The sequence below is a fragment of the Malaya genurostris genome, chromosome 3 (assembly GCF_030247185.1).
Source record: "Malaya genurostris strain Urasoe2022 chromosome 3, Malgen_1.1, whole genome shotgun sequence".
Taxonomy (NCBI): Eukaryota; Metazoa; Arthropoda; class Insecta; order Diptera; family Culicidae; genus Malaya; species Malaya genurostris.
This window is the reverse complement of record NC_080572.1, coordinates 280003978-280026792: the sequence shown is the minus strand read 5'-3', so window position 1 is coordinate 280026792 and position 22815 is coordinate 280003978. Positions and strand designations below refer to the sequence as shown.

General features: G+C 37.6%; 2 protein-coding genes across 2 annotated transcripts in view; one reads left to right on the top strand and one right to left on the bottom strand.

Annotated features, from left to right (window-relative positions):
• The window catches only part of LOC131439269 (uncharacterized), a 115104-nt gene that overhangs the window by 78817 nt on the left and 13472 nt on the right, over positions 1–22815 (top strand). Inside the window, exon 2 of the mRNA XM_058610077.1 lies at positions 9494–9538. The gene's annotated coding sequence lies outside the window, so the exon portion shown is untranslated. The remainder of the gene's footprint in view (positions 1–9493; positions 9539–22815) is intronic.
• Positions 77–19388, bottom strand: LOC131439267 (aromatic-L-amino-acid decarboxylase). Its single transcript, XM_058610074.1, has 9 exons — positions 19230–19388; positions 10085–10487; positions 9360–9430; positions 8992–9228; positions 1578–1889; positions 1112–1505; positions 787–1036; positions 638–727; positions 77–575 (listed from the first exon to the last, which is right to left on the bottom strand). The coding sequence occupies exons 2-9, from the start codon at positions 10449–10451 to the stop codon at positions 380–382; spliced, it is 1917 nt and encodes a 638-aa protein (XP_058466057.1). The 5' UTR covers positions 10452–10487; positions 19230–19388; the 3' UTR covers positions 77–379.

Below are 22815 nucleotides of genomic sequence, written 5' to 3'. Positions count from 1 at the left end.
GCTCTTGTCATGTGCTGTGCAGAATTCCACTTGATTTGAATGATTTATTGTAAACAAGTCTGGACTTCGGAACAAAGTGTACTGCAAGAGCCCATTTCCCTTGTTGATTTTCTCTGATTCTATGCTTCAACTGTATGGAATTTGTTTATTTGCTTACTTTTGTGTAAGATTTGCAAGGAATCTAAATGTGAGAGAGAGTCTGGAATAAATATTGTAATATACTTCTGAGCATGTGCTAAATTTAGATCGATTTCATGCTATAGTTTTAATTAGAGATTTCACTTTGATTGAGAATGAACAGTTAGCTGCTTCTGGAAACGGGTTCGTTTGTTGATACACGGTGAAAATATTTTGAGCTTCAACCGAGATTATGATTTCTTCACTTTGATGCTCCGTTACCGGTCGTAGCTGGGCTTGGCGATGTACCGCGCCGTCGTACCATAATCGGAGATCTTTTGGGAGACTTTGTCAGTACGATACCGTTTTCTCCTTCCGGTGAGGGAGAGGAACCTCCACCGGTTGCCGAGTTTCTACGAGAAGCAGTCAACCTAACCATCGTATCCAAGTGGCGGAATCTAAAAGTACCGAAATTTGTAGCACCTATTAGCACGTGGTATTTGTTTGTTTTGGGCTTTACCGCAATGGCATATCATTCTTTGGACCATCCTCCGAATTCGCAAACAAGAATGCCAATGGCCAGCTAATCCAGGAAGCCGATCCAGGTGTTCTGAAATCAAACGGTTAAATTTTAACTTCCCTCTCTGTTGACCCCAACAGAATACTAACTTGGGTGAATTGACGGTAACCACCGTACCGTCAGCTGAAGGTGATGTCAATTCATTTGACATTCGGGGCGTTTGCGCTTTATTTATGGCTGGATTGTAAATCTTCGGATCGCTAACCATACGCACGAAGAATGATCTCTTTTGGGCCAATGTATGAGTCTTGCGCCGATCCACAATCTCAGTAACCTCATCCGCTTGTTCTTTTTCCAGAATCTCCGCAGCGAAATCCGTAATTACATCCCAGGCGTAATCTGTAACGAAAACAAAAAAAAACCGTTCAGCATCGGTTCACACAATTTATCTGCCACGTAAACAAAAAGCCTTACCAATATCTTCAACGGTTGCATTTTGAGCCACGGCACAGAACCGTATAACGTATCGTTCGTTCACCGAGGCCGGCACCATATGGATCTTGCCGGAAGCATTAATACAGCTGAGCAATTTTTCATTAGGTCGATCAGTACCCTTCAGCCTGAAACAAACCAGTCCCAGTTTGACATCGTTGCAGACTTCGAAGCGATTATCCTTCAGCACCAGCTTCTCGAATCGTTTAGCCAAATCGATGTGATGCCGGATGTAACTTTGCAGGCCGACTAATCCGTAGCTACGCAGTACGAACCAGAGCTTCAGCGAACGGAACCGTCGACTCAACGGTACTCCCCAATGGCGATAATCGATGGCCGAGTCGGAGTATCCGTGCTTCAAGTATAACGGATCAACCTAAAAAAAAAATGGATGGCATTATCTAACCGTCGGTCACGGAAGAAAATCTCGTATCATTTCCGTACGTACCACCAGGGCGGACGTGAGTCTAATTTTATCGCGAACCCATAACGTGGAACAATCAAAGTTTGTCAATAGCCACTTGTTCGGATTGGTATTAAACGAGTCGGCATATTCGATTCCTTTCAGAAGATACTTGAGCTCCGGACAGATGAATGCATTCCCGGCATAGGCAGCATCGACATGCATCCAAACGTTGGGAAAACGTTGAAGAGCTTCACCAATCTCGGCGATGTTATCAAATGCACAGGATCCGGTGGTTCCCAGTGTTGTGGATACGAAAAACGGAATCAATCCTTGCTGTTCGTCTTCTTCCATTGCCTGAAAGACAAAAACCAATTTTCCAATGGGAATCAATAACCGTTGGGAGGAATAGCACGCACACCTCTACGCTATTATTAGCATGCTTCATGACGATAGAGCTAAAACAAAAGCAAATTTTACTACACCAAGTCGTAAATTTGTCGAGATCTGTTTACCATACGTAACCGAAAACCGTTTTTCAAGACAGACTGACGGATTGAATTGTTTACCAAAACCGCTTCGGTAGTAAATTGTGATTCTTTGAATCGAATGAACATTCCTAAGATTTCTGCTGAGCTATTCCATGCGAAAATTTCCACAATCGACTGCCATAGCGTTTCATCTTCTGTTCGTCATTGCAAACGATGTTTATTATTTATCTTTTTCTTTGAATTGAAAGGTTATTGTGCCTATTATAGTCCTACTAGTGAACGTGTAATGATTTTTTTTGTTTCGATTATAGAGGTTTTAACTTTAAGGTCATTCGACTCTTCGGGCCAGAAAAACTATCTGACCGACGACACGACTAGGCACTCTGAAGAAATATCAGAATAAATTGTGTTCATGAGCGATTTACCACCAGTTACCACAAATACAGCGACCCCTTGATAATGATGAAAATAATCATCTTGAGAAACACTGTTTTAGTTGCTACGAACTAGTTACTAAGGAGCCGCATAAAAAATAAACCATTTAGGGAAATTTTGAAACAGTTGTGTCATTAGCGCATTCATTATTCTGAAGAAGATAGAGGCAAAATACAAAATTTGAGGACGATAGATCGTAGACACAATATGGCTAATTCTGTGCGAAATATTCAAAAAAGTTTAAAATTTTACGAGACTGTAAGCAGTTTGAAAGTAACCTTTTAGATAGTATTGAACATTTTTATTTACTCCGAATTACAGATTTATCCTTTAACAGAACCAGGTTTAACAGTTGATCATGTACTGGAACGAATTTTAAATTTGGAAGATACATCAAGTTAATGTTACAAAGTTCGTTATGGATTTGCGCCAACCGGAACTGGGTGCACAAATTCTGGCACTAAATTTAGTGCTGCGACAGGCAGACGTTATATTATATCATCGTCAAGGGCTACCCAATAGCTTTATTTGTAGTGAAGTTATCAAATGCCATGATGCCTCTCATTCCCTTCAGGGATATCTACTCGAGGTTTCGAAACACATCTCCGTCCGTGAGACGTCATTATTGGATACGACATTCTTAACTTAAACAAGTTCCAGTCGTTTCCCAAAAAAATTTTTTTTGAATTATTGTCTATTTTCTGCTTGAAATAAGTAAATTATTTGATTATAATTTCGATCAGATCCCATATCCCAAGAAACTTGATTCTTGGGATATGGGATCTTACATATTCATCAAAATTTCCACCCGATTTGCCTTCAAATCACTGAGAGTAGAATCGGAGGGGTTACTCGAATGTCCAAAACGGATGACGTATTGTTTCACAACATGTACGCTGATTGACAACGAGGATTGAACAATTTGGAACAAATTCAGAAGTGGCGAACGAACAAAGATTTGGCGCACAATTGAAATATTTTACTTTAGACGGTCATTAGAAAAGAACAAATATAATTTCTGTATATAGGTGTATTCGTACCTGAAGGTCAAATACGACTCTGGAATGGATTGAAAATAAAGTTCAAATATTTAAGTATCTGTGAAACGAATTTCTTGCCTCTTGTAGTATAGTACTGATAAACCGGTTTGACTCAGCTTTACCATTTATTTTTCAATACTGAATTTTGATGATTTGAATGATAAAATGTTCCGTACTGACCAAGGTTATGGTAACTGTTACTCAAAATTTACCAAGGTTATGGTAACTGTTACTCAAAATCAATAATTCATCAACTTGTGTTTCCAGTTTCAATAGTTTTTCAGACGATTTCGTTTTGACATTACCAGTTACTGAGGGGTAGTTAAATTTGCGATACACTTTCGATAGTCGAGTGGCAAGTAGTGTCGTCGATCTGACCCTATGTGCGTGGTTGGGAATCGAACCCAGGTGGGCTGCGTGAATGGCATCGACTTACCCATTACGCTATACCCGTCCTCCAACTTGTATTGATTGTTCGGTGCTAAATCTACGAAATGTACTGTAATCGATGCCAATAATTTTGCTTCCCTTGCCGTTGATTCAATGCCATAACACAGCACTCATTAATTCGTGTAATTGACACACAGATGGCACTGTCATTGTCAAATCCATATGACGTACCAACTTTCAAAAGACTATGTATAAAATTTCATGACATTTCGATTAGTCAGAAAAAGTGACAGCAATTTAAATGAGGGTACTGGATTCGGATTCAGGTTCCGGAAGTAGTGGTCTGAAATTCCAAAACGAAACTCACATCCCTGTTGCAAATGGATTTAAGTGTTCCGAAACGTTGAAAATGTTAGAAAAGGCCTCTGGTGAATCGTGTCTAGGAAAAACACAGACATACGAGTGGTATAAACGCTTCAAAGGTGGTCGTACAAGCTTGGATCATGATGAGATCCCTGGCCGCCCAACAACATCTGTTACTGAAGAAAACGTTGAATCGGCGAAGCAAATCGTGTTGCAAAATCGTTTTGTACCGATTAGAGAGATTGCTGTGTTTTTGGTCATCTCTTATGGATCAGCCGAACACATTTTAACTGATGTTTTGGGTTTGAAACGCGTCGCTTCTCGGCTGGTGCCAAAAAAGCTGAATTTCACGATAATGCGCCGGCTCACACAGCGTTGGTTGTGTCGCAGTTTTTGGCCAAAAACTCAACCAATATCATCAACCAAGCACCGTACTCTCCAGATATGGCCCTGTGTGACTTTTTCCTCTTCCCCAGACTCAAATTGCCATTGCGGGGAACGCGTTTTGAGACCATAGAGACCATAAAAGAGAATTCGCTGCGTGAACTAAGGGCCACACCTTCGGCGACCTATAAAATTTGTATGGAAAATTGGATCAAGCGTTGGCATGCATGTATTGCTGCAGGAGGAGAGTACTTTGAAGACGATAATAAAGAAATTTTTTGAAAATTGATATTTGCGTTTTTTCATAAAATTCCGGTTCGTTTTTGATCATAAGGTATATTTCTCAGAGATAAATCAACGTTTAAGCACAGATAGTAGTACGAGGAAGCCAAATCATGTGAACGAGGGCGATGCCCAAGTACTTTTAATTGTAACCATGTTAGCGATGCTTATGTGCTTCCTAAAAGGCTATTTCACAGCGATTTCGGTTCATTAATCACGGTAATAATAGCCTTTTCCAGATTTGAGATAGTCCTCCAAAAGTATGCCGATCCTAGAAAACCGACATTGTGATCTTTCCGTCCCATTAAGACGCCCTTCGAGGCACTCGTGCCGCTTCGAAACACTCGTGCTGATTTCAGTCTATTGTCGGATAATCATTCTGTTCACTGGTGTATAAAAACGGATTCAGCCAAATATGTACTCGAAGTGCGCTTGCGTACACGGAAAGACCGATATCAGTATTTTGGCGAAAAAATTAGTTGATTTTCTGATTTTAGTTAGTTATTTTTTGAGACAACTAAAAAAATCTTACTTTTACTAATTTTGATTTTTCAATTCTAATTTCCTTGATAATAATAAAATATTTATTGAAATGGCTATTTTTTTAGTTGAATTCACCAATTGTCATTGCTTAGCTAAGGCACACTTCATATCCATTCAACTAATTTTTTAGTTGAATTAGAGAAATAAAACGTTATTTTCAACCAACATAAATGGTTGAATTGGTTTCTGCAATTTGCAGCTATATGGCGCTCTATCGCCGAAATAACGCTAACACCGTAATGACTATTAGCCACTAGATGGCACACTACTACCGAAAAAAATTTCAGTCGCGGTTGTCTTTTCTATATTGGCAGGTATAAATACGATGTTGTATTGGAGAAAAAGACACAAGCGAAACATAAACTTCTTTTTGAACATTTTTCTTCTAAATCGCTGTTTTCTTCATTCGACTTCGCGAAATCGACTCTCTCACTGAAAACTTTGAGCACTCGGAAAATAAAAACCGAATACAAGTAGTACATCGAACGGCGTGGCCCGGAAGGTTGGAAGATACAAAAAACATCATTTGACATGTACAATTGAGTGCAACATTCGAAACTCAATTCACTGTTCCGCGTAAAAACATTATTACGCACAATCGCTTCAAATGCGCACAAATTCTGAATACACTTTCCACTAACAGTTTACGTCATTTTTACATACCGGTTTAGAAATTTATATATGGATATATCGTAACACATGCGTAAAACATCTAAACAATTTGCAAGCAGTTTCAACAAGACTGTCCCTTTTAGCTTTTTAATGGATTGTTTTGTTTTGACACTTCTCATGAATTTTGTGGCTAATAAAGTGGTGATAGATAAATAGAAACAAAGTTTCTGATTTTAAAAACAAAATTAGTTGTCAATGAGAATTTCGTGTTGGATTGAAATATTGCTGGTTTGTGTCCATAATATTCGCCAACTAAACACATTCTCTAAAAATAAGAGTTTTTTTCAGCAAATAAATTCTCAATTTTAACTAATTTTATAGTTATTTTGGAAATTTTGTTGTTAAAATCAACTAATGCAAAAACAGTAATACGGATTAGGCGCAGAGCTAATTTCGGTCGTTCCGTGTATGTGCGGGATCCAGCTGCAGGATAAATCTTGCTTAACTAAGGCATGTTTGCGCACTTTCTCTTTCCGGGCGTCCGTAATAATACAATTTTTTGTATTATTATTAATGTCATTTATTTTGCCCCGGTTTCATCCTCCATTGTATGTGGTTTTGACCCTGTTTTTTTTTTGTTTCGATTATAGAGGTTTTAACCTTAAGGTCATTCGCCTCTTCGGGCCAGAAAAACTTACTATTTTATGTATTATTATTATTATTATTATTATCATTTATTTTACTCCGATTTCATCCTTCATGCTGTATGGTTTTGACTCTGTTCTGTTTTTAGGGCTTGCTGCTGCGTACTTTATCGGCAGTGGAGTTTTGACCATCTTGTAACTCTCAAAAACTCTATCTCGCGGTGTAATCTGCAGTATCAATCAATTTTTTGTTTCTATTTCTGATTTCGGGAAGGGGCCAGGGCGCCTCGCACCAAACCCCCAAGAATTACGCTATTACGCAAGAAAAAGTTAGCATAGAAAACACGCCATTAACAGATGGGATTAGTAGTAGTGTTTACCGTCCTTGATATTCTCTTTTATATATTATTTATTCTGTTTACAGAACCACAACAATCAGAATAACGGTTCTAGTACGTTTAAAAACAGACGCAAAATTTGTTTTTACATGTTAGTAGGTGTACCATTATGACATCACCGAAGAAACTACGGCATTCTTGGATTCGAAAATTTCATTTTTTCTAAGAGTGTTAGTAGATCATAACTGATTTTTCAAAAATCTGTAATATCTGTATTTCTGCGATTTATCAATTCTTAGTTGGTTTAACGTAAAGCCGCCATAACTAAGTTCAGTTGTGCAATAGCTGAGTGGAAACATAATTTGTATTTGGTAAGCATTCGGCTTCGGGCTTGGTTTTTATTGTTTGTGACTCTCTGATAGTCAGTATCAAACCAATCCACAGTGGGAAAAAATTGACCAAAAACGCGACGAGGCATGATACGGTTGAACACAAAGTACAACCAACCAAAGTAAAACCAAAGTACTTTCAGAAGAGCGAATAGAGTGTTTCTAATGTAAAAAAAGTCTAACAAATCGATTGCACATAGTCTTAGTGACAGCAGCAAACTCGTAGTGCCGTTTTACCCCATTTCTTTTCTAGTTATAATATTCAGTTGAAATATGATCTGTAATTCAAAAGCAGATCCATTACGGTCTATCGATAAATATTAGTTCATATTACGTACAAAACATCGTGATCTAATTAAATTCAATGGGAGTGACAGTAGTAGCCTGTTTAATTTATTCCATAAGTCGTATTTCTGGTTAAACTTTCTTTCGAATAACGGAAAGAGGCTGATTGCGGTTGTTGAATATCGAAAAATGTCCTAAAAAGTAGAGTACAAATAGGTTCAATGACCGCACGATTCTTGTTATACCGTTTTACCCCAACTTATTCTTTAACTGAGTCATTTAATAAATATTGATCTACAATTCAGAAGCAGATCCAATACAAACTATCAATATTGATCCATACTATTGGTAGAAAAATTTAAGTGATCCAAACACACATAATAGGAATGGCAGTACTAGTCCGTTTAACCCTTTATTTTATAAATTGTATCGCTAGTGATCTTTCTTCGGTTCTTTTTGAACCAACAGATACGATTCGGATAAAACGGTATAACAAGATTCGTTCGGTCATTGAATCTATCTGTAATCTTATTTGTAGGTCTTTCTTCGTAATATTAATCGATTTTAATTAGTCTCCTACCGGAATACGAAAGAAAGCAGACCCAGAGATACAACTTATAATTTAAATTGAGGTAAAGAGGGTTAAACGGGTTAGCACTGTCATTCCCACTCCTCTGACTGCGGCGAGGTTCATAAATCTAAAGCCGTTGGTAGATGATTGGAGGTTCTTTCTTCCAATAACTGGGCAAAAGTCTTGTATTCAGCTGTGTAAATTTCGGAAGTAGTGACAAAAAAAGTCAGAAATCGAAGAAAATTTTTTTAACTTAAGTTCATAGCTACAGTCTTGTAGATTGTGAATTCAATTTATCTGAAATTCAGTATCTAGATTACTAGTAAATATTTTCCCAGTGTTTTCATACAAGGGACAAAGACAAGTTCCAAGGATATTTTGCACGCGCCGTTTGAAGTTCATACTGAATCGCTACCTGGTTCCGACCTCTTATCACAAATCTCTCTCTGGCTATTTCAACCATCGATCTTCTTCTTTCTTCGCGATTTTTTTCTTTTTTGTATTTGGATTTTCACCCGATATAAGAAATCAATGCGATCCGATGAGTACGAGTTGATTTCTTGAATTTCGCCATCATGTCTCTCAAATAACCACCGGAAGATGACCGAACGAAACACAAAAAAAAACAATTATTTGTTTAAGAACACGATTCCGGTCAAATTAGGTTTCAATATAAATTCTTCAAGTCTCACCTTAATCAGCGTATCCGCCCGAAGCGAACATTTCTCGTCCGGTTCCAGGATCCGCAACTTGACGAAGCAGATCATGGCCGCCTTTTCGACGCAACTGTGCGCCTCCTTCGAGCAGTAAGCCATCAGTTTTGACAGCAGGTGGCCTTCCTCGACGAACGGATGCTGGTGTTTAAGATACTTGATGGCCTGTGCCCGGGCAGCCAACAGTGTCACCAGTACGCATTCCGATGCGGACGTCTGCGGGAACGATTCGAGGATGAGAATGAGTGCAGTGTGGGTGGTAATGATGATGATGATGTTGATGATACTTGCTTAATATGATTAGTTTCGCAATTATACGTATTTTAACCGCGAGAAAATTACTGTACCTGAATGACACCGCCACCCTTGCTACCCGGCTTCAGGGCGAGGAACTCATCTGGCAGACCTATGGCTTTGCCTGTAGATTGAAAGAAGAACTATCGTTAATTGGTACATTTCTGGTTTCTTATTTTCTTCACAGGAGGAGGACGCTACCGCTTTAAACTATCCTGGACGGACTGGACGGGTAAGAGTTAAATTAATTGCTGTACTAATTTTTCCAGAACGGTTTCCCAACACGAAGCTCGTCACGATAATGGTATTAGGTTGAATTTACTACAACACGGTTGGTCTGTTCTGGGGCCGTCCCCGCCGCTTCAGGCTAGAGAAGCCGTCAGAAATAGTTATCTACATCTGCGTTGAAATTGTATTGCAACTAGAATTTCTAAGTTCATTCAGCAAGAGTTCTGGAATTATGAACTAGACAAATAATGACATCAAATATCATATTGGTATATTTTTGAAACAGTTTAGAGATTATTAATTATTTACTCCGAATCGTGATCGTTGTTTATGGTTGAATACGATTTCAATGTGGTTTTGGTTTATATCACTCATAAGCAAAAGAAAAGGGAACAGGTGAAATCAAAACACTGCTATTTTGAAATCGTGAAATCTGAATTTTTTGTCTGCTTTGATTTTTTGTCATAGCAATCCGCGATTTTGCTTTAACTTTTCCCGTACTAATTTAGTGACCAAATAAAAAACCCGGTGACATCTACTAGATATTTACCCAACCAATCCAGTACGATTGTTTCCAGCTCGGTACAGGCGGGGCTGGCTGCCCACGAGAATCCGATACATCCGATGCCATCGCTCAGCATGTCGCCCAGTATCGAGGGAAAGGAGTTTCCCGACGGAAAGTATGCGTGGAACCGCGGGTGCTGCCAGTGCGTCACTCCCGGCATAATTTTGCTCTCGACGTCCATCATAATGTTTTCCCACGGTTCCGGATTCTCGGGCGCTTCATCCGGCAGCAAATGGCGCAGATATCCCGGCTCCACGCTGGGCGTCACGCGTCGCTGTTCCAGCGTTTCCAGATAATTGCAGATGTAGTCGACCATTTCCGTGCCGCGTCGGCGGAATTCCTTGCTGTCCATATTCGGCAATCGGCGCTAGATGGGATGTTACGTTTTCTTTATTTGGGTATCGGCAGCGAATGAAGACAAAAAAAACGAAATAAAGGGTAGAGAGTATGTGTGAGTCGTAACGTACCGGTGAAAATAGAGTCGTGATTCAGTTCGGACTGAGAGCTATTTACACACTTCAAAATAGATGGAGGATGGTTTTAATTACTTTTCCGTCAATACTCGCAGAATTCACCGCCAACTAGATTGCAACGTAGTTCCGGAATGTGGAGAATTGCAAACTCGAAACAGCAATTATCCCTGCACTTGTGCGTAGGATGTGTTACGTCTTTAAAACGTGAGTCATATGTGTGAACCGAATAAGAATCCGTCCGAACGAATTTATCTTGTGAGATAGACATCGGAAACATGATTTTGCGGAAAGAAATATGTTTCCCCTGTCAATTTGTACCAACGTACCACGCGTTTCCATCAAACTCCACAGACAATGGGGACAAGTATATAAACAAACGTGATATAAAAATCAGGTCCGAAACTGACTCGATTTTCAACAACATTGAAACTAGGTTCGAAACTAGCTTCAAACAAACGGTTTGACAGCAGTTAGTGTGGAAACAAGGTTAGGTTTGGCATCAAGCGAAAACGAAATAATGTCGTTTTCGTTTTTAAATTGCACTACACTGGTGCAGCGAAAGCTGCACTGGAACCGTTCGTTTTTATCAATTGCACTACTCCAGTGCTACACTTTTTCTGCACCGATACCACTGGTGTAGCACTCATAAAAAGTTCGGTGTAGCTCTGTGCAATGGAATCTTTTATTGTAGTCAAGGGTTACTGTTTATGTTTTCATCATTTCTGTTCGTTTATTCATGCCATGGTGTAGCACTGCACCGGTGTAGTGCAGTTTAAAAACGAAAACGACATAAGTCTCATAATAACTGAGTCTTATCAAAGTAGCAATCGGATATTCTGATCTCTATTAGCAACAGCAGTTTCTAACGGTAACGAAATTGTTCTATTCTTTTCGAACTTGTTCTTATGTATAATCAAATTATACAAGTTTTCTTTTCTCTTCCTGTTTATTGAATCCCAATATGAAGAGAAATCTTTCCCAAGATATTTGAAAAAAAAAATAGGTTTAACAATTTTCTCGATTCAATTACTGGACACATCAAAATTTATTTAGTAGTGGGTAACATGAAAAATATAAAATCTAAAATTAATTTTGATTCATGATTAGTTTTGAAACCATCGCAGTTTTTTTTAAATGAAATTCAACCGTAATTCAAACTCAATATCCTGCAAATCAGTGTTCCGAACAGCCGCAATCCAATGTTCAAAGACTCACAATCTACTCACATAGAAAGGCTATACAATCACTGTGAAAACTGACTTTTAAACAGAAGCCCAGAGGTCCGAGTGTCACATACCATTCAACTCAGTTCGTCGAGATCACAAACTGTCTGTGTGTGTATGTGACAAATAATGCCACTCAATTTTCTCAAAGATGGTTGAACCGATTTTAACAAACTCAGATTCAAATGAAAGATGGTCCCATAGACTGCTATTGAATTTCATCCGGATCCGATCTCCGGTTCCGATATTACAGCGCGATAAGTGAAAATCTTTCATTTTCATGAGTATTTTTTCACAAGCGATGGCGAAACGAGGTGCAAATTTATATAAATATAAATACAAATCTACTTTGGGACTTCTTCCGCTTCCGCTCCCGAAAGCACATAGTGAAGAAAGACTTCAAAAACGGAATTCATTTCGATTTTTCTGCAACGGTTAAACCGATTTTCACGAATCATGATTCAAATTAAAGCTCTCAGTATCTTAAAAGATACTGTGTAATTTCATCCAGATCCTTTACTATAGAGCGATGAGTATCAAAACTTTCAAACTGCCATACAAAATTATGCAAAACCGATACGCATCGGCACGTGCTAGTACGGAAAAAGAAAACGCCACCGCCAAACACACAGCGTGCTTTGTTCAATTTTGTATAGCGTGCAAGGTTGCCATATTGAAATCTATGTTAAATTGACATAACTGTTTACTAATTGAAACTGGTATTATGATTAGTTTATACTCAAAGAAAGTTTTTAATTTTATACAAGTTTGAAAAAAAATCAGAATCTTCTAGTGATGTTTTTAAAAATATAAGTAATACGAGAAAGACATCATTACGCCACTAGGTGAATCAAAACAGATTTTTCTCATTTTTTTGTGCATATCATCCTGGATTTCCAGAAGTCGGATCGAAATTAAATTCAATAGCAACCTATGGAACCATAAGACCTGTCATTTTAATCTAGGTTTGTGAAAATTGGTTCAGTAATGGCTGAGAAAATTAAGTGTTGTTTATTATTTATCAAATACACATAAGAGTACATATACACACAGACATTTTGTGATCTCGAAGAACTGAGTCGAATAGCATGTGACACTCGGGCCTCGGTTGAAAAGCCGGTTTCGACAGCGATTGCCTAGTCTTTCTATATGAGAAAGGCCAACATGTTTTTCGAAGGACAATACGTGATAGTGTCTTTAGTTTTTGACCAAAATGACAGAAACTATTTTGGAAAGTAGATATTAAGTATAGTTTATCGTTTTCCTATTGAGATTTCTTACAAAACCAAGAAAAAAATTCGAAAGTCGACTCAAAAAACAAAAGTTATGCGCGATTAAAGTCGCGTGGGGTAACCCTAACCCCACTTGCACACTACGGCAGTATTAGGGTTCTACTTATTACAATCTGAGGAAATCAGCCATTGATGAATCTTCAAGGAAAAAAACATCAGTTTGTTTAGAAAAATGTCCTAAACTAACTGATATTTCTCTTTTGAATTTCCGCTCAACGACTGCTAGGAAAACTGCTTTTGCCTTTTGCTATAATGGCTGATTATCTAAGAATTTGCCTCTTAAGGTCTGAGGACAGAGGGTCGCGTGTTGAGTTTTAAATCGACCACGTGGCTCGCTCAATTTCCTTTGCGCCTCGTATTTCTCTTGTACTCTCTCGTATATGAGCAAACCGTACCGGGTTGCCAGCATACATTTTATTATTTTTATGAGAAGTTTTATCACATTAATCTATCGTATGGGTTGGACATTACATGGATTCCAATGAACAATGAAAAAATATTCAACTTTCACAAAGATTGAATGTCTGTGTGTTTGGCAGCCTTGTCGAGCCAATTTTATTTCTCTCTCCTTTTTCAAAATGCTATCAGGAAACCAAAGCGAAAAAAATGCATTGAAACTGACTTTGTTTCACAGAAAAATACAAAACTTTATTTTTATCGCGATAACATATGTTTTTATGTACTATTCGCATCTAAACTAAATTATCTAGACTTTGTCACGGTAGATTTATGATACAAGCCTTCAAAGCCGAGATATTCGATGAACAAGTAGAGGTATGCATTTCCGAGCGTTCCAATTTTCAGCAGTTCTTCAGTCAGAAAAAAAATACAACACGACTGCTAAACTCAATGAATCATTCTGAAAATTTCACATAATATTCTCAACTAAATTTCGAAGACATTGTCAGGTGGGTTTCTCTATATTCTGCACCGTTTCCAAGAAAATTTAATTTGATACGGGAAAATAGCAAAACAAAACTACCACTTTACGGTACTGTCCTCAGCCCTTAATGAATCTAAATCTCGCTCTTGATCAGTTGTTTTATCACTTTTGATAGTTGTGAAAATTCGTGTTCATGCACTAGTAGATTAGAACTCGAGCTCAACTTATTATTTATTTTATAGTTTTGTTTTTTTTTCAGTGAAATTATTAATTATTCAAGATAAAAAAAAAATCTTAAAGTTACATAATAAATCGAACAAGACTGCGATATAACAATTATCATTTTCTCATTGAAACTTGTAGTCGAACCAAATACAAATAATAATACCCCTTAGGTCTCATACAAACGGATCGCTATTGTTTGGTTCACCCTAAGACAAGACCTGACAACTGGCTTCTTATTTTTCCTTCCGAATCATCCTTCTCGTCATTTTCACCCTGTGGAATAAATACCAACGTATCGGCTACAGTGTAGCCATATTTACAGATTTTTTAATAACTAGGAAAAAAATATTACATATAAATTTTTAGAATTTAGGTTTTTGATTTGAAATAAACATAAAACATGTTTTGGTGACAGCATTTCTTTATTATATATTAATGCTTAAAAACAATTATTTGAGCTTTGATGACAAAACACGAAATATCTCTTGTTGAACGCAAAATCGAATCCTTTGTTGCCGTATTACCGGATCTTTTGGAAACCGGAAGAAGTCAGGTTTGGATAGAAATGCTTAATGCGATCACAGTGTGGAACACAACAGTTCATTCTTCTCGTGAAACTAAACACACTTTCGAGTTTACAGTAATTTAACAAATATTTTTTGGTTACCTTTAATTCACTAAAAAGAAAAACGGCTTGATGCCTATTTTAATTACACAGTCCTGCCACTATAAACATTTATTACCAATGAGATTGAAAAAAATGTGAAACATTCTCCGAAAACTTTCATTTTCATTGGTGAGCTAAAATTATACATTTTAATAAATATGTTTTCTGATTTTCTTTATACTTGGCATCATTGCTCGCGTACCCTGCAAAAGTTTTTTCTTTTCACAATGTGCAGGTGGTAACATCAAAATCAGCCAATCAGAAACTGGTCCATTTTGGAACAAAAGCAGCCCCCCCAGATGTCAGGTCTTGTCTTAGGGTTCACCGAATAATCAATTTAGCCTAGCCAGTTTTGTTCTAAACGAGCGAACGACCTGTCAAATTCAATGTAAAGCTAACGAAACTGCCAACATTTTAGACTAAATGTTTTGAATTGTTTCCAACATTACGAATGGGATGTCCTCACTCTGATAAAAACCATCGGAAATGTTCATAATTGGCAACTTTATTTGATGTTGCTATGGTTATACTGATTACGTTATTTTCGTTTGTTTTCAATACCAGAATAAAAATAAAACTTTTAATTCAATTCCATAGCTTTGCAATGTTGAAGCAAACCAGGCTTCGAAGATGAACCTGGAGCCTAGGAAGTGTTGAGATAAATTGAAATGACTGTTTTACTGTTCTAAGATTAATAGACTACAGATATCAATTCTGCAATTCTGTTTCATAAAAAGTTTTCTATACTGGACTCATAACCGTTATTCCCAATCTTAGGGTCAAATAATAGGTCTTATGGTCCTACCAAAAAATACTGCATATTGTCGGATACAACACAAATTTGAATCGTCGTTTAGAATAAAAACTAGTACTGTGTGTACGCCATGTTAATTGGTGGCCGTACGAACCGACTTCGATTATAACGGTTCTCGGGTTCCGGTGCTGGAAGTACCGGACTTAGTTTTCTAATAGCGGATAGCATAACCACACCCGCACGGCATCCGCTTCGTTTTCTAATGGATGGCCTAACCGATCAGAGAGCTGTTTCATTCTCTATGTTATACTAGTTAATGCACAAACAATCCCTTGGTTTCTCTCGAAAATCGAAGAGAAACATTTTGAATAGAAAAAGGTGAATTAAAACAGGTTTTTAGTATCTAAAAACAGATCATGATAGTAAAATTTGAATTTATTTTATACTGCTCATACTCGCATATCAGTCACTTTTGAGGTAGACAAACGGATCACGTCTATTTTTACCCTACTTTCAGAAATTGCAAAAAAAATTTGGGGTTAATTCAGCCAAATTTTGAAAAAAAAATATGAAGTTGGGTTAGTCCCATATGGGAAGTATTCGCATATCTGTCCCACGCATTAAAAATCACGTTTTATAACCTAAAATGTACAGGTTGCATTCATTTTTTTCCGACCACTGTACCAATATTTAGCGCCATCTTGTTGCGTAACAGATTTTATGTAAACGAATGATAAAAAAAACCTTTTTTAATCCACCTAGTGGTGTAATGATACCTTTCTCATATTATTATTTTTATTTTCAAAAATATCACCAGAAGATTTTGTGAGGAATTTTTTTTCCAATCTTGAATAAAATAAGAAACTTTCTTTGAGTATGAACTAACATAATCTTCTCAAATTGTAAACAGTTATGTCAAGTTAATAAGATGTTTTCTTTATTTTGCATCGTCGCACTAAATGATTAAACACACTTTACCCTATACTTCTGGAACCGGAAATCGGACCCGGATGAAATTAAACAGCAACCTATGAGACTATAGGAACATTTATTCGAGTCTGTTGGGAAAATCGATCAAATCATCTCTGAGAAAATTGATCACTACTTCTTCTTCCACGAGATTTTTTATTTTATGAGTGACATTTTTTTTTTTTTGTTTCAATTATAGAGGCTTTAACATCTTAGGTCATTCGCCTCTTCGGACCAGAAAATCGTTCTGACCCTATGTGCGGGGTTGGGAATCGAACCCAGGCGGGCTGCGTGAAAGGCATCGACTATCCCATCACGCTATACCCGTCCCCATGAGTGACATTATTTAATACATACTCATACACATACACACACAGACACATACATTGCTCAGCTCGATGAACTGTGTCAATTTTCAGGTGATTGTATAAACTTTCTATATGAGAAAGGCAATAAGTGCACTTATATAGAAATACATCGTTATCATGATCCTGTGATAACACTACCAAGTAGGTACAAATTGAATAAACGGATTAGAAAAGGATTAAAAATTTTCACCTGAAAAATATAGATTTTAATGTGGCACGCTATACGAAATTGAACAAAGCACGCTGCGAACTGAGCAAAGCCGCTCGTACCGTCGCGTACTAGTTTTGCATCGTCATTTTGAATTTGAATGTTTTGACACTCATCGCCCTATAATTTCGGATTCGAAAGTCGGATTAGGATAAAATTGCACAGTATATTTAAAGACAATGATAATTTGAATCTTGACTCGTGAAAATCGGTTTAAGCATTTCTGAGAAATCGAAGTGAGTTCGGTTTTTGGAACTGTTATTCAATACTAATATAACCACTAACTAACAAGATCTGCCAACTCGATGAACTTACCAGTAATTTTTATAAAAATTTGCACCTCGTTTTTTCGGAACCGGAAGTCGGATTTGGATTAACTTTCCGAGGATTTTTCGAAGAATTTCGAGACCTTTCATTAGCATCTTAGTTTGTAAAAATCGGTTGAGAAATTTCTAAGAATTGAATGCACGTTTTCTCATAGATTTGCACATATTGCCTTGTAATTCCGGAAGAACGATCTATGTGACCATAAGACCTTTCGTTTGAATCTAAGTTTGTGAAAATCAGTCACGCCGTCTCTGAGAAAAGTAAGTGACATTTTTTTCATTTTTTTTTGTACAAAGGGTACATGGTGCACACTGTAATTCCGGAACCGGAAGTCGGATTCGGGTAAAATTTAATAGCAGTCTATGAAAACCATAAGACCTTTCATTTAAATCTGAGTTTGTGAAAATCAAAAGTCACAGTGATTGCATAGCCTTTCTATATGAAAAAGGCGAAACCTTAAAGTTACATAAGTCGAAAAAGGCTGGGATAAAACATTTCTCAGTTTCGCATTTAAACCCGAAGTCGAACCTAGGTTAATTGTTTCAAGCGCACTTATTTTTGTTCGACACACTAAACAGTATGTTACTGATGTGTACGAACTCGATTAAAATTAAAAAATGATTAGAAACTAGCCTGGCGTTGCTCCTATATCATTCTTCTTCTTCTGTTACGCCTCTTTGGTAAGGGCCAGTCATTAGATCTTACGATGTTATGTCTGGTACAGTAAAGAATCTAACGTTCTGCTCATCATTTAGAGTTTTGTTGGTTTGTGCAAAAAGCACATATATTATTTTGATTGCTTCATGTTTCGCCTTCGACTCAAAAGTGCTTGAAGCAGTTCAAATTGAGCTGCCACCTCCGCCTAGTAGTTCAATTTAAACCATTCAAGCCTTCGGCCTCAGTTTTCACATTCTTTTTTTTTCACGGCCAGTAATAACTCGTCATTCATTTACGCCTGAGACGTCAGAATTGATACTGCATTTCGGTGCAATATCTTCCGACTGTTACATAAATAGTGTGAACTTTGAGTCTGCTTAGCGGTTTGAATTGAACTGCTAGACGGAGATGGTTTAATTTGAACTGCTTTAAGCCCTGATGAGCCGAAAGCGGAATGCGAAGAAATCGTAACGGTCGGCTGTTTCTTCCTCTTAGCACAGTTCATAACCTCAATATCTGGGTTATGTTTCCCGGAAAACTGTTTCCAGAATTTCAAAGCCTACTTTGGTTCCCTTTGGTGATCCGCACTGTTGTATTTTAGTACTGTCCGTACTTTCAAAAATGTTGGAAAAGTTGCTAACATTCGAGTGGTTAGGATATTCCTTTTCGATATAATACTGAAAACAACGACGTCACGCTCCGTCTATAATTACGCAAACAAAATACTAATCTTTCCTAGCCAGGAAAAACCTAATCGTCGTTACAAAAATAAAGATGATGGGTAATTAAATTGTGCTCGAAACAGCTACAGCACATCTGGTCCATTGCCTCAGCAACAGGCATTTTGTCAGCTCATTTAGACATTTTTATCAACACTGGAATCAATCTCACGTGTCCATCAGAGAGAGAGAGGGAATCCACACCGACAACGGCGTCCGTGACAACCAGTTATTTTCGGAATGTTTGAAGATCTTAGTGGAATGGAGTCGGTAAATACTATATGAAATCCCGGTAAAATAAACGTTTTTGTCATGTACTTAGAAGTTCATTTACTTCAACGGCAAACAATAGAGTAGTAATCCACCTTAGTCGGTTAACGGCAAAATCCCCGTCTGTATTTCCAGATATCCAAGCTCTTTTTTCACTATCACCCAAAGTCAAAAATAATCACTAAACCACCACTTTTTAACTAGAATCCGACCAACAAAGCTTGGCTATGATGGCGACCGATCCGGACGGTATCCCGAGATCTACTGAGCTGCAGGTACATTTACTGGTCGACTCCATTCATATCCTTGTGGCCTAGCCTTCGAGGTCCTGCGAGGCAGCAGTATCATCGGTTCCGTCATCATTCAGTTATCATCGCCGTGTTGTGCGTCGGCATGAAAAAGAAGCAAAAAAAAATGCCATCATCGCGGTCGTCTGTAGATTACCATCCCACCCACAGGCACAAGAAGCACTGACAGCAGAAACCCGGGGACGGAGTTGACGGAAAAGAGACAGTACGGGCGACGTGCCGACATGCCCAACATTCTTGAGTGGTTTCTCGCCTCGTTTGCTTAAAATCCGTTAGCACTATTAAACGTCGCCAGAAGGATTCAAATGAAGCCATGGTCTGGCACCCGCCCGAACGGTGCATGCTTCTCTCTATGGGGCATACATTTATCAATGCTATTCGGCATTCCGGAATTCGAGAATAATTGTGCATGTAGCCAAATATTAGCAAACTTTTCATGATGGAAATGAAGGACGTTCTATTCTTCGTTTGTTCTCTACTTAGTCATAGGACCTAATGAATCGCAATTGGCTATGATTTTTTTCTTGAATACGTTTCTATTTCCTTCTACAACCTCAGTTCACACATTCATATACAAATAAAAAACATACTTTTGACTTTTCGATTGCAGTTGAGACTATTTTCAATTGTTTAGGCGAACAATTTTTATTAAGGTTGGCGGTTCAATGCATAAGACGCTGGGGCTTACAAGCCAGTTGTTGTATGTTCGAGCTCCGATCTGAAACGATTTTTGGTGTCAGTAGGATCGTAGTACTAGCCATGCAATAATTCTATACGGTATAAATCGGCTGCGAAGTCTGTTGAAACAAAAGGCAAAATTCTACTAAAGGATTATATACCCCAAGACTGCTATAATTGCTATAATAATCATTTTTACAGTTTTGTATAGTGATCTAGATACAAAAAAAAATCCATGAACTGGAAAACTTCCATATTGACTTTCAAAATTTTCAATTTACAGAAAAAAACAATGTTTTAATCCACCTAGTTGTGTAATGATGCCTTTCTCATATTACTTATGGTTTCAAAAACATCACTAGAAGATTCTGTCAATTTTTTTTTACAAACTTGAATAAAATCAAAAACTTTCTTTGGGTAAAAACTACCATCACCATTTCGATTTGTAAACAGCTATGACAAGCTAATATAGATTTAAATGTGGCAACCCTGCACGCTATACAAAATTGAACAAAGCACACTGTGTGCTAGACAGGTGCGGTTTCTTCTTCTTGGTCCGTACCAGCACGTACCGATTTTGTCTGACAGTTTGAAAGTTTTGATACTCATTGCCCTATAATTTCGGAGCCGGAAGTCGGATCTGGATGAAATTGCACATTGTTTTTTTAACACACTTAGAGCTTTGATTTTAATCATGATTTGTGAAAATCGGATTAACCGTTGCGTAGAAATTGAAGTCAGTTCATGTTTTGGAGCTTTTCTTCACTATTACCGGTGCGTTTGGAAGCAGAAACCAGGCACTAGTAGTCCCAAAGTAGATTTATATATCCACCAACTAACAAGATCTGCCAACTAGATGCACTTTCCAGTAAACTTTATAAAACTGTGCACCTCGTTTCACCCTTGCTTGTGAAAAAATACACATGAAACTGAACATTTTTACTAATCGCACTGTTACTCCGGAACCGAAAGTCGGATCTGGATCAATTTTTCGGGGACTTTTTAAAGAATTTCAAGACCTTTCATTTGCATCTTAGTTTGTAAAAATCGGTTGAAATTCCACGTACCATATTGAAATGAGAAAATACGGCTGATTTTGCGTGAAAGATCCCTTATATATGTGCTTTCGTTAATCCACTGGTTGATATGCATGTATTGCGATTGACGACAATTTTCGATGTTCAGTGTCCTTATTAGATTGATGTGCTGGAACACAATCTAGGGGATTTGCCTTTTGAACTGCAGAAAAAAAAATTGAATTGTGTTTCAGTTCCGTATTTTTGGTACACAGAATTCGCGTAATACCGATTGGTTAAGCAAATAAATTGTTGAGGGTTGGTTTAGCAGAGCCATTTAGTAAACTCAATAACATTCGCTACATTTGCTTATAAACTATACTTTTGCTAGGTACTAATATTGGATCTGAAAGTATAATAGAAATTAGCTAGATTTCAAAACTATTGATGTAACTAATGTGAAATTATTTACCTTAAAATCACTGTGATAAAATCAAAACAGGATGTGGCCTATGTAGTTTGTTCTAGGTTTTTCAACCGATGCCATATTGCGTTTGCATCCTAGCACAAAATGAACATATAATTGACATAATGAATTCAAGGAAGTACGTGGCACATAAAAAATATGTGATAACAGCAATAATTCTGACATACGGTCAATTTAATATTCAATCATGATCCGATGGTTGTTAAGAACATCACGTAAACTCCGATGACAAAGCCATTTTGGGAATCTACGTGATTTTTTCCGTAAGATTAACGTGTGGATTTTTTTTTAATGTATGATGCATATTTTTGTGGCAGAATCGTAAAAGCCACCACGCTTTCTACATACATACGTCTTCAAATTAACAATACAGGGTCCGCCATCTAACTTTTTTTAACTAGCGGTTATTTCGACATTGGTAACCTTAATGTCACTTCTGATTTGACAGAAACCAGACCCTGTCAGCTTAGAGCGAAACCAATCTTCAGTTCAGCACCGCCATCGCACGGGGTCACATTCAACATATCATGTCGATTGTATGGGTGTGCAGTGCTGCTATTTTGGCGCGCACGAATTTGACGTTTCTCTCCCCTGTACGAGATTCGATGCGGAGTCGCTTGAGGGCGCCATGTTAGCAAAAAAGGATGTTGCCAATGATTTGTTCGGGAAATGTGAGAGCTGGATATCTTGTAAATATGATGTCTTTGCAGAAACTTAGTTTTATCCTTCCGCTGAACGAAAATGGTTGTGTATAGACCATCCGATGCGTTATCGCTTCGCCAACTGGGCTTGCGATCAGCTTGAAGAAGACGCCGATTTTTGCCAAAAAATCATCTTCTCGGATAAGGCACATTTTCATCTCGGCGGGTAGTAGCAAAATTGTCGCATCTGCACAGAAAAAAATAAATTGTGATATCACATCAAAGTCGCTGCACATGATTGTTTAAGTAGATTGTTGTAATATAGCACACCTATACACCTTATTGGAACGACGTATGAGTATTGATGTGATTAAGGAGATGTACTGTACTTATTGTAATGTAGCACAACGTGATAAAAAAATTGCGTGACGGCAATCGATGTGACCACAAACAATGTGATTTAAAACAACGTAATATCAAACGATGTATTTCGTGAATATAGGTATTATTATGAACTTATTTTAAACATTAACAAAAACATAAAATGTGGG